Source organism: Strigops habroptila, chromosome 1 (assembly GCF_004027225.2).
Source record: "Strigops habroptila isolate Jane chromosome 1, bStrHab1.2.pri, whole genome shotgun sequence".
In the NCBI taxonomy this organism is placed as follows: domain Eukaryota; kingdom Metazoa; phylum Chordata; class Aves; order Psittaciformes; family Psittacidae; genus Strigops; species Strigops habroptila.
Window position 1 is genome coordinate 9123616 of NC_044277.2, and position 16282 is coordinate 9139897.

The 16282-nt window shown below is 41.5% G+C and overlaps 1 protein-coding gene across 1 annotated transcript in view; it reads left to right on the forward strand.

Annotated features, from left to right (window-relative positions):
- Positions 1 to 2408, forward strand: part of ADCY8 (adenylate cyclase 8) — a 121289-nt gene extending 118881 nt beyond the window's left edge. Inside the window, 2 exon segments of the mRNA XM_030505613.1 lie at positions 716 to 830; positions 1835 to 2408. Coding sequence (XP_030361473.1) covers positions 716 to 830; positions 1835 to 2322 — 603 coding nt within the window. The 3' untranslated portion in view covers positions 2323 to 2408.
- The last annotated feature ends 13874 nt before the right edge of the window (positions 2409 to 16282 follow it).

Below are 16282 nucleotides of genomic sequence, written 5' to 3' on the forward strand. Positions count from 1 at the left end.
TCCTAGTCCCCATCTGTAAGTTGACTGCCTTTAGGAATGGAAATGGAGGGGAAGGAGCAGGAAGTGACTTGACTGCTCTAAGCAGAGGCAATTAATCATAGAATCATAGAATGGTTTGTGTTGGAAAGGACCTTAAGATCATTCCAAGCCCCTGCCATGGGCAGGGATGCCTCACCCTAGACCATGAGCTATAGAATAACTTTTTCTCTGCCTCTTAACCGGTCCCAAGTTGCCCTTTTGTTCCTGTCACTACTCCATCACTCTGAGCACTGGAATTAGGTGTTTTTCCTGGACAACAGTTTCAGCAAAGGGGAATTGCGTCTTTCACTTCTTTCACTCTATTTCTTGCTTACATGAGTGATCTCTGGTTCCCACTAGTTTTTGTCCCTTGCACCTGAGCTATCTCAATCCTCCCTATACTTCCGTTCTCAGCCTTAGATAGGTTTCACATGCCTTATTAATTCCCACGATTGCCTGTCAGATTATTGACAGGAAATTACTTTCTTTTGTACGTCACGCTAAGCTTCTTTGTATCCAGGTATACAAGTGTTGTAACATAGATGGGAAGCATTATCATTAATAATATTCTACCTCTCCTAGATCTAGTATGTTGAGACTGTTTTCACAGATTCCAAATTCAGATACTTGGTAAGGATGGGTGGGAGCTTGGAAAATGCAAAACTTCTAACATTTTGCTTTATAACTTACTCCTCAGCAATGTGAAGACAAATGGGGGCATTTGTGTGCTCTGGCCGACTTCTCCATAGCTCTGAATGAAAGCATACAGGAGATCAACAAGCACTCGTTTAACAACTTCGAACTCCGTATTGGTAAGCATAGCTCAAACATGAGAATTACAATGGAGTTTTGTCTGCAAGGATCCAAGTCAGCAAGTGCGCCCCAGGAGCACTGCAAGGACATGTACAATTTAAAAGACTCCAAATATGGTATTCTCTGTTTTCAAACTGACTTAATCCCAGGCAAAATCAGAAACCAGAAATACTCTGTAGAATATGGTGCTGATTTGGGGACTGCAGGAGTTCTAAGTTTTAGTGAATTGTGAATGAGCAGCATAATTAAGCTACTGTCTTTAACAAGGCTGGCAAAGAGCCCATAGATACAACACGAAAAGTGAACTGGGCAGCCCAGACCTAACCCCAGCTTGATGTTGGATTGCACAGTCTTTAATGAATCTCTTTGTCTTAGATTCTTTTTCAGTAAAGGGGTAATAGTAGCTTATACTAAACCTTCTGCATAGTACTTTGGTTTTGCACAAAAACTGAATTACAATTCTGACCTGTCCAGTGTCGGCAGCTCTGAATTGCTGTGGTGGGGAAGCTATTACCTGGGATGGGATATCCTGGATGGCTAGTAGGGTGGGACATGAAAAGATGGCCTGAATATATGGCATGTGGCAGGAGTAAATCTGATGGCTTCTCATGTTGACTGGATCAGTGGCCAAAACAAAAAAAAACCCCTGCTTGACGGTATAGCACTAGCAAGGTTGCTTTCAACAAGAGCAGACCTAGAAAGATCCTTCCAGAGAGATCTTTCCTACTACATAAGAATCAGTTTGAAGGAGCTTTGGCAGTAATGTGCAGAATACAGATGATACATAAGTACTGTGGTTGCTGTGGATATCCCTTTTCATGTTTTCTAGCTTTTATGGCTTTTTTCCTTACTTCCTTTATATATACACCTCTTCCTTAAGCTTAGAGACAAGTGTATCTGAACCAGGATTCATCTGCTTCTTAAGCGCAAATATGGTTTTCAGCCATTCTTCTCTAACTGGCTATCTCTTCTAATTTTTATTTATTTATTTTATTTTTAATAGGGATTAGCCATGGCTCTGTCGTAGCTGGAGTTATCGGTGCTAAGAAACCTCAATATGATATCTGGGGCAAAACGGTTAATTTAGCAAGTCGAATGGACAGCACAGGTGTTAGTGACAGAATACAAGTGCCTGAAGAAACGTATCTGATCCTGAAGGACCGGGGATTTGCCTTCGACTACCGAGGAGAGATTTATGTCAAAGGTATCAGTGAACAGGAAGGAAAAATCAAAACATATTTTCTTCTAGGAAGAGTTCAACCAAATCCTTTAATCTTACAACCAAGAAAACTGACTGGACAGTATTCATTAGCAGCCGTTGTATTAGGACTTGTACAGTCTCTTAACAGGCAAAAACAGAAGCAAATCCTTAATGAGAACAATAACTCTGGAATTATAAAAGGACATTACAACCGGAGGACTTTGCTTACTCCAGGTGGATCTGAGGCAGCAGCCCAGGCAGAGGGGGCTGACAAAACTGAATTGCCATAATCAGCATTTTGTTTGTGTTCTTTTTTTTTGTATTTCTTTTATATATAAAAATAAATATACAAATAAAAAGGGTTTAATTTTTTTTAGAAGAAGTGTGATTATTTTCTGGTGTGATATTTCAATGAGATTCAAATTCCTACATTTCAATAAATGGTGCCTGCATCTCCCCCCCCCAGCTGTGATTCTAACATCTAAGCTAGTTGCCTGGTCTCCATAACAGCCAGGGAAAAGCTAGTCAGTACAATCAAAGGATTTTAAGGTCTGCTGTTCGCCCAGATGTGAGGATCTGTGAGATAGGAGAGATGAATCTCACCCTAAACCCACCGATTTCATTGCGTCCACTGGCTGTAGGCTCTTAAAATAGCCTAAGGCTTCCTCCTCACAAGTGTGTGACTGCTCTGTAGGCAGATAAAATGCATGTTGCTACCTAGCTGACCTCTTGCACCCAAGCCAGGAGGACTAGGGTCTCCTCTAAGAACTATGTCATAACAGTCAGTCCCATTTGGAGGGCTCAAATGCAGTAAGTATCTTGACCAGCACAAGACACCTATGAACAGATGACAGAATCACACCTTGAATGACAAGTCTGGAACCTCCAGCTGAGTCTAACCAAGGTACTAATCAAATTCTCTGGAGTCATTATCCAGAGTTTAGCTTTTTACCCCTTCACCAGTCTGAGCTCTCATTAAAGCAAGAGTTGTCTAAAGCTGTAAAATGGGTACATGCTGAAGTCCAAAAGCTCATCACTAAACTCCTGCTCAGTAGTCTCAAGAGGAGAAGCCAAGACGGACGACACTCCAAAGTATTAATGTGTCGGCACAGAGACAGTCCTGATGGGATGCTACAATAGCACACCTAGGTGCTACAAATCATATGTCAAAAGAAGGATAACTTTTTTAAGGGAAGGCTAATCAACTTCACTTTGAAACAGTAAATATATAGCACAGTGTCATGATTCATCCTGAGCTGCAAAGTGCACAAATGAACCTCTCATGAAGTCTGTATGTTCAAATGAGCTGGGTTTATCTCAGTAAATATTATCTTTAAAGTAAATCACAGATGGAAGCAACAGAACCTGCAATCACACAGCAATCCCCAGATGAAACCCCATACAACTAATACAGTGCAACATATGGATTCTTCCTAAATACAGGCCTTGCTTTTTGCAGGCTGTTGCTAGTCCTTAATGAAAATTGGGGGTTCATGGGAGCATCACCACTGGATCAGATCCATTTTTAAAAGATGGACAATATGGTTAGGAAATCTTGATTTCTACATTTTATAAGACACTATTGTTTACTAACAAAAAAGGCACCAAAACATGACAGCTTTTAATAGTAGTAAGATAAAAATAATGCTTTTAATTGTAAAACAACCCAATGAATTGGTTTGTGAGGCAAAATATAATCAGCTGAGTGCTGCCTTAAGAAACAGAAAATAATAAAAATGACCAAATAAATTCAACAGAAAATTTTATCATAGAATGATGGATCTGAGCACAGAGAGCAAAGAGATTCTGAAATCACGGAATCATAGAATGGTTTGGGCTGGAAGGGACCTTAAAGCTCATGCAGTTCCAACGCCCTGCCACAGGCAGGAACCCTTCCACTAGACCAGGTTGCTCCAAGCCCCTTCCAACTTGGCCTTGAACACTGCCAGGGATGGGGCAGCCACAGCTTCTTGGGGCAAACCTGTTCCAGTGCCTCGCCACCCAGTGATGATTGTGTCAGTAAGTGAGCTCTCATTCCAAACTGATTACTCCTTTGAATCCCCTCAAATATAACTTTTTATGCCACACAGAGAAAACTGAGCCCCTCAGCTCACCCAGAAGTGTGCTGATTCTGTAGGAGACAAGGAATGGCTAGCATCTGAAGAAATTAAATTAATTTCATATTTATAGTGGTATTTGAGGCACTAAAAAAGTAAGTTTGGGTTGGTTTAAAGAGCTTATTAACAGCTGTCCTCTTCTTCGCAGCTTATTTCTGTGCTGGATGGCTTCACTTCTCCTGGTTCTCTAAACATTTAATTCTTGCTGACATCCCAGCCAAACTGGTTTTCTAATTCTCACCACTGCTGCCAACCTCTATAATGACAATTAGCAGTGAGTGGAAGGTGTTAACTAGATAACAGAATTGGACTGGAGCTGTGAGGGCAACTTCACTGCTTCTTAGCATGGGCCCAAATTGCCTGCTTTTATCATAGCATGGGTGGCTTTGTGTGTTATCCTTCTCAAAATCCCCGTTAGCATAACTATGTTCCCAAGCAAAATTGCCTGCTAATGAATTCTGAGTCTGTGTTGACCAGATAAAGAGTTTGCTAAATCAGCTCATTGCCATGACTAATTCTTTAGTGAGGAATTCCACCTGTGACTGTCACAGGTAAATCCCTGCTTGGGGCTATTTGTCTATGCTAGATGCCTATTTGTCTCCCCAGCAATTACACTGCTTGTTTCTTTTCCAAGTTTGATGACCTTAAAGGTTCAGCAATGTTATTTCTCATTGTAGCATCTGTTTTCAGTGGAGCAGAAGCTATTATCTATATGCTCTCAGTCTTCCAGTTTTATCCCATGACTTTATGGCACCATTAGAGTATTCAGATTTCCCTCACAACTTTATCTTCAGGGTTTCTTGTTCATACAGGATAGAATTGCTCATACACCAAGGACCTATAAAGCCAGAACACCTGGTTAATATCCTTTGAAACATGCATGCCTGGGTTTATGAAGGCAAACTGCTTTGATATTATAACTCTTTGGCCAAATCAGCTAGCCAATACTGAGAGCTTTCCTAGATTTTTCCCATTAAGAGGAGAAAGCCTTGGTAGAAACTGACTGCACTCTTTGATGTCACCTTATTTATTTCTACAAATGTGTACTACAGAAACAAAGAGCAGCCAGCTGCTTGCTCAGAATTTGTACCTCGGCCCCTCCAACAAGCTCTGTGCCATAAGCTCTGCTGACTTACATGTTTTCTAAACAAACAGGCTGAAATCCACAACTTTCTTCCCTGAAAAGCAACATACATTCAACTACATCCAGGGTAGTTTATGCCAGCTTTGAAGTACTCGTTCTTAATCATTAAAACAGATGGAATATTGACTATGTGGACAATAGATCTGTACCAAAATTATTTCTCCAGGTGCTTATTTGCAACGATCACTGTTATATTCTAGCAAAGACCATATCCGTGGCAAGAGTGTTTGTTTGCAGGAGAGTGAAAAGATTTTAGTGTTGTTTAATTTATGCCATTCACCAGTTTTAGTAATATCTATCCAGAAAGTCACAGTAAGGTATTGATACCTGTTAAGGTATCTACTGTTAGTTCATATTAAACATGATAGAATAGAGTTTACCTCTACCGAGAGCAGTGTGATATCATTTAGAAGATTGTGTTGAGAAAAATCTAATTCAGAAAGTAGCCCTTGCACACAGGGGAAAAATGTCAGTCACTGTTTTAATTCATTCCTGATTATTTCACAGTTGTTTGTACATTTTGAAAAGTGCAAGGGAAAAAAAATAAAGAAACCTCATCTAATCCTTTTCTCCTTAGCAGAACTTCAGCCGCCTTTCCTAAGTGCAGTGGGAGTCAAGAAGTTTATACAAATACACAGCACAGCAAAGGTGCCTAATAGCCAAACATCCTGTTGCTGCACACTGTCAAGCTGTAAGGCAGGGAGCAGAGAGACTAGCTCCAGAGCTGACTTCACAAACACGCATAACCACATTAACTGTCGCTAGTGGTACATGGTAAGTGTTATAATTGCACAGGCAACTTATTAACCTCCCCATCAATCTTTTTCTGTTGCTCAGTGACATGATTAAGCCTTTGCAGTTTCCCCAGCTCTGTGCTTTGCTGGAGGAGGGGAAAAAATATCGCACCAGGGCAGTCAGCAGATGGGAGGGAAGGGGTAAAAATTCAATATGGATATCTCTAGGCACTTAAAACTTACTGCAGTTCAGTCAGTACTTAAGGAATGTTCTCATTAGTAATCCTGATAGGAAAAAATATTTGCTTGGGTATGTAGCTTTAGCAGATAAGGCCCAATTAAAAAAACAAAATAAAATTCTTTCTGACTATTTTCCACTCAGATCTTTTTTGGGTGAGGAGTGTCAGTGTTACAGAGCCATCCGGGGACTGATTCATTCACCTCTTTCATGTGACAATGACTGCAATGTGCAGGGCTGGTTAGGCAGCATCTCCTGTAAATGCCATTCATGCTGCTTCTGCTGACCCAGGTCTCTCTCATCCCAAGGTGTTTCTTTTCTGGCTGATAAATATGTTAACATTGGTACGCTGAAAATCTGTTTCATAGTCCATGTACCTTCTGAGGGTCTTAAAATCAGTGCCTCCTTCATCTTCACAGTATTTTATGTTGTTTTGGTTTTTTTATAAAGGCACCACTGTTGCCACATGGAGAAAAACAAGAAGAAATCTCAGCTGGTTTGCTGAAAACCTAAGGTTCTGAAACAAATGACGTGTGAAATGACTTCTGATTGCAAAACCCACTCTCAGCAGCAGTGACATGGAGCATGTCAAGGGATATTTTCACAGCAACAGGATATTAAGTATCATTTTAATTAACTCACCAGTTACTTAAAATAATGAACGTACAACAGCATCTTCTTGCTCATCTTTCCTCACAGAGACTACTGTGACAGGCTGTCAGTTTTCTAAGTTTCCATCAATCAACAAGTAATTTTGCTTCAGATGAGTGATTACCTCTTTTGGATGTGCCCAGATCGATGATCTAAAGCTGTGTCCAGGAGTCAGATCGCCATCAGAACACTGTGTATGGGAATGAGTCACAGTGGCACCAACTCTTTCCCTGCAGCCCTATTCCTGAGAAAGGCAAGACCAGGGGGTTGGAGACACTGGGAGCTGTAGCCTGATGCTTTTCCCATCTGAATGAGGGTGGTAAGAGGACCTACCCCACTAGGTGAACCAAGATGCTGCCTTTACAGCTCATCCTTCGTTAACAGCCTACTTATCTGCGAGTGGCCACTCAGCAGCTTGGCCATCCCAGACCTGCTCACAGGGTAATGAGGACACAGGGAATACCTCCCCCATGTACAGCTGACACTGCAGTATGCAGTCACCTGTTGCACCATTGAATTCCCCCTTTCCTGACAATTAACTTGACAGGACCCATTACCTCTCAGAAACCACTATATGGATATTAGCAGGTAAGTTTTCATGGCACCATCTCCAACAAATCTTTTTCTGTTGTTGGTTTTGGTTTTGGGTTTGTTTGCCAAAGTTTTGTTTTATTTCTTCCTGCAGAACAAACAGAAATTTCTGTTTTCACAGTTTCCATTTTATTTATCCATTCCGAATGTATTCAGACACAAAAATCACGCCTGTGCCCAATACTTAAAAATTAACTTAAGCAATAACATACCTGCCTTTTACCCTCTCAGACAGGGTTGATCATGTGTCTGCTGCAGTTTAAGGACCTGGACCTCCACCATACTTTCCTCCCTTGAGGCATTGGAACACACTGCCCAGGATGAGACACCATCCCTGGAGTTATTTAAAAGATGTGTGGATGTGTCACTAAGGAACATGGTTTAGTGGTGGACTTGGCAGTGTTGGGTTAACAGTCGAACTTGATGATCTTAAAGGTCTTTTCCAACCTAAAAATTCTATGATTCTGTGATCTTGTGATCCCTAAGACTGTGAGACATGACAAAAATGTGTTCATAAAAATTCTGCTCATTGGCAGAACTGAGTCAAGCAGTGTGGCTTATTGAAATAAAGGCTTTGCTGGAGTTAGTTGATTTAATTCCCATATAGGAATACTTTCATATACGTGAACATATGGGAATACTTTCATGGACCAAAAATAGTGGTTTCTTGATACCTTTTTATGCTAATGTGGAAAAGCAGAACAAAAATGATGATGGGAAGTTAAGCAAGATCAAATCGGAAACAAAGCGCATACTTTTGACAACAAACATGATTAACCACTGGAACAAACCACCATGAAAAACAACGACTCTATTATCTCCTGAAGAGTTCAAAACAAGATTATAGAGACCTTTGTGGAAATTATGGTTTATTCAAATACAAGTGCCTGAGTCCACTGATAGGGGAAGAATAAGGCTTTCTACAATCTGTGAAGTCTCAACAGGTAGACTGGATGTTTTAAGAATTTTTTTCCTAAATCAATAAATTTGCCATTATCTCTTTACCACTGAGATAAACAACCAAAACAAGAAGGCAAAATCTTCAGTCCTGAAAATGTTTCACAGCTCTTGCTAGTATTGACTGAGGATGAGGAAGGCAAACCTTTTCCATTTCATGCATCGATTCAGAGCCTGGAAAAAACACGATTTGTTACATGTCTCCATTTGTGGAAGGCACCAGAAGCATTGCAAGCCAGTGGCTCAGCTCGCTGGCAGACACTCTACCAAGCTATTTAGCTTCCCTATCACTTATAGAACTGCTTCATTGATTTTAGCAAAAAACTCTGTAGTCAAGCATCAGGAAAGAAATTGAATTACTCCCCCAGTTGCGTTCCACCATTGCAATCCCATCACCTCTCACTGTGCCGTTTCTCTTTACTTACCTCAGAGCTCAGAGCAATAACTCCCCATTGCATTTGTTCTAAGTAAGGGCTGTAAGACACACTGGGGAAGAGCATTTGTTCCTTATCAGAAGTCTGTTCACAGAGGATTTAGTGAGATTTCAGGAAACCTTTGTGGTAGTTGACTTGTTTGACCTTAGCTACAATGGGGATGTTCGTACTTTCCTGTATAACTAAAAATGTGGCCTTAAGTTAAATGGATGAAGAGTTCGCTACAAGAGTAGTTTTTTACCATGATGTCTCCCTGCCATTTTTATATAAGCGTATGATATTCCTTACGTAAGATACCCAGCCTGACAAGGCTTCTGGAGGCTTTTGTTCCACAGCCAGAAAAGCCTCTGCTGAATAGAAAACATGGGATGCAGAAAAAGAAGAATGGAAATAAAAGCTTCCTCTAAAGCTGTGGAGGGAAGAAAGAGAGGCATGTTAAATGCTCAGGAAGTTTCTTCCAAATAACCCAATTACCTATTTGCAACCTGTAATTCATGATGCATTTCTCAAACTTCTCACAAAGGCTGACAAGAAGAATTTTTCCCCTTTCCTCTCCAAAATGAACCATTATCTAATTCTGTCACCAAGTGGAGAACAAATCCTAATATTTCACTTGGATTAGCAGTTCCCACCAAATGACAGAGGTGAGAGATTTGTGCTGGAAAGTAACAATGGCGAGGCAGAATAAAAGCCTCTGCTGCTTTGAATTATTAATAGTGCATCACTGCAGTGCACATACCAGTCACACTGTTCTCTTTTCTGGTTCCTCAGGAGAAGGGAGCATAGTTTCCAGTGTACTTCAAGCCTTTTAAAACTGCTTTGAGTCCACCCAGCTATTTCATACTAGGGGTAGTTTTGGGGCAGGACAGACTTCTTAAAGACATATCATCCTGCTCGTGGTCATGAAATGAGGTTTTCATATGGGTTGTTTTGGTAAGACATTTTCAGCATCATCTAAAAGGAGGGAGAAGAGTTTAGTTCTCCTAAACCCTTCAGGCTCTGTTGAAAAGAAAAATTAGAAAATTCTAATTCTATAAGCACATAATTGCATCTGAATTGCCGTGCACTGTGATTTCTTTCTGCTGGTTGTCTTTATACAGCTTATCCTACAGGTTCTGATGTTTAGTCTTTTTCTAACACATCTAGCAGGCTTGAATGGTATTTTTGAGACAAAGGGGCAGCTTCTTCAAGACAACCAGAAAGTGCGTTGCTGGATACCTATTACATGTGTTCTGGAATCATTGTGACTCACGGGAAACACCAACAAGCACAGCTCAGGGGGGTTTCCGTAGTGTATTTGCTGTGTCTAAATAAATGTTCTGAAATATGATGACCTTACTTTTTAACCAGTTTAAGGTTTAAGCTGCAGCAGGCTAGAGTAAGTTGTGTCCGTATTGCCCTTCAAAGGTTGCTCCTGAACTACTGAACTATGTAAAAAGCTCTTTCTGAAGAGATATCTTTATTTACAGCCTCTTCTGTCTCCTCTGTCTTAGATGGTTAAAAAGACTCAAGGTGTGACAGCTTGCAGGGGAATCATAAATCTGTCTTATTAGATTCATTTACCTAGAAAATGTAAGATTGCATTTCTATAGCAGAAGCTCACTTTTTACTGTTTGAAAGAAGAAGAGAGCATTTAAAATGTGAAACAGGTGTAAATGACACAGCACTATCTTTTTGCACCTGCAGGCAGGATGAAACTATTAGCCTGGGAGATGAAAAAGATGTAGCACACACAGCTGGCCAAGTTACTAATTTTGACTCCTGCAGCAGGCTGCAGCCTTGTTCAGGATAAATCCGGCCTGTTCATCATGAGCCAGCCAGAAGCTGCTTTTGTGTAGGTACCTTCTTCACAATGCCACTACAGGGAGACACAATAACTGTTGTGGACGTTGCCCATGGGCACAGTCATTCTGCAAGTTATGTCCATGGACCAAGGCTTTTATTATCTTGCACTGGAAGCACCTAGGGCTGGATAATCTAAATAAATGAGGTTTGCAACCCAACACAAAATTAGAATTTATTTCTGATCTCAGTTGCTTTTAATCTATGACCTGTAACCTGTCAGTCAAACAAGTCCTCCAATTTCTATCCCAACCATGAGGACAGCAAATACTTTCCTCATACACTGCATACACTGCATTTCACTCATACACAGTACATACACTGCATTTCTTCAAGCATTCATGGAAATCTAACTCCTCCCAGCTGTGTATGAAGACTCCTTAACCAGTTTAGGCCCTACTCTGCTGACGCACATCTCAGTCACAAAGAGATGGATTGGAAAGCCATAGGAATGAAACATACAATCATAGAATGGCTTGGTTGGAAAGGAGCTTAAGATCATTCAGTTCCAACCCCCTGCCATGGGCAAGACACCTTCCACTAGACCAGGTTCCTCAAAGCCCTGTCCAACCTGGCCTTGAACACTGCCAAGGATGGGGCAGCCACAACTTCTCTGGGCAACCTGTTCCAGTGTCTCATCACTCTCACTTCTCCCTAATATTTAATATAAATCTACCTGCTTTCAGTTTAAAGCCGTTTCCCCTTGTCCTATTCCTATGCACTTGTAATGAGCCCAAAGTTCTATAGGAACACCAACCACCTCAACTGAGACCCTTCTTTCCCAGCCAAAAAGCATAAAATGTTTACTGGCATCTCAGACACCCTTGCGAATTTTCCTCCTGATCCAATCTTTACTGTTGACTTTCCCTCATAATCATGTGTTGAAAGGCCACTCTAGGGACTAGTCTTGTTACTCTTTATGCGGAATCTTCTACTCTGGCTGGACTCAGGTCCTCAAGAGTGTGATGTTCATTACTGTGGTTGCCAAAGCACATTAGGGACTGTTAAAGAGCTTTTTTTCCAGAGCAATAAGATCATAATAGGCACATTTCCTGACCTTTGCTAAAGCACTTGGCTTCATCCTATCAAGTTTGTCACTGAACCACTAATATGCACATTCTTATAAAAAAATTTTAGCAGATGAAACTTCCCATACTTGGTATTACCTGAACCCTTGTTAGAGTTCAGTGCACATTCTTCTACTGCTTTTGGTAAAACAAATGATCTCATGATCAAAATGATTAAATCTATAAAAAGCCACAAGTACAGAAATAGGAAGGCTGCAAAATTACATGCAGACATGCACATGGACAAACACAGGCTCACACCTGCATATCTGAAACAAGCTGCCTTGAAACCAAGACACTTCTAAGTGTCACCTCAATTTTAAGTCAATAAAGACCAAAAGACCTAAGATTGGAAGGATTGGGTGGGGGAAGGAGCAGAATTGAAACCAGACAATGGAATCTCTCTTTGGAGGCAGAGAGCTTGGAAGAAAAAAGAAATAATCCGAGAATTTCTGTAGGATTGCCTTAAAAATGGCTCTGGAAAACAATCACATCTGCTGACTATTGCAGTCTAATTCATTTGCAAAACTGTCGTGCTGCTTGCAGAGGAAAACCACCACCATTAGAAACCCTTTCAGCTTTTTCTGAGAGATCCATTTACTGTGTAATCATTGTTTAGTTAGCTATGAACAACTTTCTCTCTTTCTTGCTTTCCTGTGCCACCCTTAAATAGCACTCACCCTTTTACCAGCAGAGAATGTTAATGTGCAGAAAGGTCAGCTGCTTTCAGTCCTCTACAGTGCATCGTTTTTTAAAAGGAGCTCTTAACTCACGTGGGCCTTTAACAAACAAGCATCAGATGCTCTTCTCACACTCAACACCCACTGCCTGGAACAAGGAAGGCAGATAAGTCTAAAAATAAAATGCTATAGTATTTATAGCTGAGCAAAAAGTTTAGAGTGCAAATTAATGTGCATGGAAATCATCTGACTTTGGTAACAATCACATCGGTTTCCCAGAAGGTCACATAACATTTCTGAGGTTTTTCAGGTCAGCTGTAGGGCTCAAACTAACCTACAGAAGTTTGGCATATCAATTGGAAAATGTGTGGTTTTGATGTGAAATCATCGTGCTTTGAATGGGACAGGAATTGAAATGAGAAGGAGGGGGACAGGGAGAACAGATGGATTTTACTAACCTGATTTTTTCCTGGCAATCCCCAGCATTTCCTGTGTTTCCCTTCAGCCTGTAACATGTTTTGGTTTAGTATATTTGTCCTATAGAGCAGTTAGATGTGCCATGAAGACTGAAATGAAAGTAACAGTGAGCAGTAACACCCAGGACATCACCATTCTGCCTGCTGGACCTTGGTAAACTCTAAATTTCATAAAACTGAAGCTATCCAGTGTACATATCTCTGTACGCCTAACACAAGATGCTGCAGTAGCCAACACAGCCGTGCTCCAGCTGCACGGACTAATTGTTGCTCTCCACAATGGTACCCGTTGCCACTGACTGGGTGCCTGCTGAGAGCTTTTAGCAATTGCAAAGTAAAGCCTGTTTGTTTAAAACAACCTTCACGACATGTTGTGACCCAGGAAGTGCTGGGACCTCTGTTGTCTCTGGTTAGGAGAGCATAGCCTGACACCCAGCCCAAGTCTGTAAGTGGCATCAGTCATTGGGAAGTGATTTCGATCACCTGGGATAAACAAAACTTGCTTAGTAGTTTCACCTTGTGTAATACATAACCCAGCGCTTTCTAACATTGAAGAGGGAGGTTAATATTAAAAACCTCTTTCTACTGGAATTATTGTACTAGAAAATTCTGAAAACTCTACACATTATATTTTCCAAAACATTATCTGACATGAACAGAATGCAATGTCCAAGCCATCTGGCTAATTCACTCTGTTTTACACCAGACACTTGTCGATTTGTAATGCAATCTCTAGCTAAGATCGAAATCCCACTTTGATCCACTCTATATGGTGTAAAATGAGTTAGCTATCTCTTCAGTGCCCCTGGAAATGTTATCAGACACAGGTCCGGGTGCAGTCATACTATGGATGAGCGGAAGTGTTCTTGCACTACTACAATCTCAAATGGAGTGCCAGCACCCCAGAAGGCACTGCTAAAGGAGGGGAGGCTTCCTTGATACCCCTCATCTCCATGACCGCACACAGACCCAGCATGGAGGGACTACACAAGACTCCCTGAGTGGACCTCAGGTTGTATCAATCACTTCACTAGCAACTGCTGAAAGTGTGTCTATAGTAACAGCCTTGAAAGGTTTCTACCAAAGTAGACAAATGGGATGAATAGGGAAGGAAATGAGAAGCCCTAAGCACCAGAGGGATTTGTTTGATGGTTCTTGGTTTGTTTGTGTCAGAGTCAAAATTGCATTTCAGGTCCTTGATCTTAACCTAGACCTAAAGAACCGGGTTGTGTCACTTCAGATAGCATACAAGGTTTTTACAGGCTGCTTTGTTGAACTGACTGCACACATCTGTCAAACTTTTATTTCTTCCCATAAACAAACCCTTATAGAAGAGTTCCTGCCTGAGGAGTTTAATCCTCTTAGAGTCTCAAAAAAGACTCACATGGATTTTTGTCTGTTTTCTGTCACTGTTAGAGGATTTGATTGATTCTTTCATTATTCTTCCAGCTCAGAATAATGGAGAATGGCATTTTGCTTGGAGAGATTCACAGTGGCTTAAAAAAACACTCCCAGTCCATCCATCTGCTAGAGCTCGGGAGAGCTGAGCGGTGCTTACTATTTTAGACATTCAGTCTAACATGGAAAAGATTTTGTTTTCCCTCTTTTTAAAGTGTTACACTAAGCGCACAGTTATATTCCATGTGTGTTTCTCTTTTGGCCTTATCAAAGGTTTCCAGGGCTTTTCCTGCCCTGGAATGGATTTAGGGTTGATCGTTGCAACCCTGAAGGGACAGGACCATGCACCCTATGCAAACCATAGCAGAAGCATGACACAAAGACAACATAAAGACATGGTGCCCTGGTACCAGCAGATGTAATGAGAAAAGTTTAGTACAGCTGCAAGCAGGTCCCCGACAAGACCCAGCGGGCTGCTTGCAGCCATGCATAAAGATTTGTAAAAGTGACAAAAAAGTGGTTGCATAAAGTGATGCTCTGATGTTCTGCAGTGAATGCTGGATCATGTCAGCCTGTGAGCAGCAACAGAGGAGGCACAATGGTTATCACTTCCAATTTGAGTCTGAGGAGGAGGGCTTCACTAGGAAATCAGAAATAGGCTGGTTTGCAGCAAAAAGCAGGGGGGACAGAGGCAAACAGAGGTAACAACCTGTTTTAGGGCAACCTTCCAGGCAGCCGAAGTTGCCCTAGTCCCTCTTAAGACGTCAGCTCCATATGGCCTCCTCTATTACAGATGGCAGTGTGGCAGATGCTCCACTTCTCCATCCGAGCAGCAGGTTGGCGCATGTTGGTACTTCACCTGGGGCAGATGCTCAGGTTTCTTTCCTGGCAATCAGGCACATGGTGAAGGGATGCCCAGGTCTTGCACCCAGACCAAATAACTCTTGGGCATCCTTTAAAGCAATAGTTTACCTGTGTCCTCAGCCTCAGCTGAATTGTAATGCTTTGGGTTATGCTTGTGGATTGCTGCATTTCACAGCTCATTCAACCGCATTCATTGGAAGTAACCAACATGGAGTGGGATACTGATCTGAACAAATAAACCTGTCCCTGTGTGGTTCCTCTCACCTGTGTTCAAGTGTCACCCTGAGCACACTTTTTGTTAGGTACAATATGGCAGCAGCGGTAGCAGAAAACACTCCCATCCTGAGGCTACAGAATGGCTGAGATTTGGGTCCACATCCAAGCTCTGATACAGCCCTTGGAAAGATGCCTGCGCTTTCCTATGCTAGATTTTTTTTCCTCTGCCTTCTGTTTGTCATTTATTTAGAAGCTGAAGCATTTGAAACGGAGAGAAGTCTCCTGTATATTTTAAAGGTAATTAACATGCTGGTGCCCTGGTTGCCTGCAGAATCGCAGAACACATGAATGAAAATGCAGGATGCTGCAGAGAACCACTTCTTTGACTAAATTTCTATTTGCATTCAGCAGAGTCACTGTGGCACACAGATACTCCCCCAGCAACTCGAACCAGCTATAACACCCTAGCTTCTGCCTAAATAGCTCTAGGTAAGGCCACCAAACAACTAAAAACCAAACCAAACCAAACCAAATCAGGATTCTTTTTTTATTTAGGTGGCATCTTGGGATAAAACTGTCAAAAGTGAGACAGCTTTGTTGTCACCAGGCTGTTCCTTAACTTCAAACCTCTCCATTTGTGTCAGTGCTTCCTCAGGCAAACTGGTTTAGAACGGGAGGGAGGAATTGCGGGGGGGAAAGCACTTAAATTCTGTGAGAATAGAGCAATTAGCACTAGAGATTACGATGCCGAAGCCCAGGAGACCTTGCTTAGCTGCTGTGCTGTTATCACATGACCGGGGAGCACAGTTGAAGGTAGTAGCAAGTAACTTCATTAAGCTCT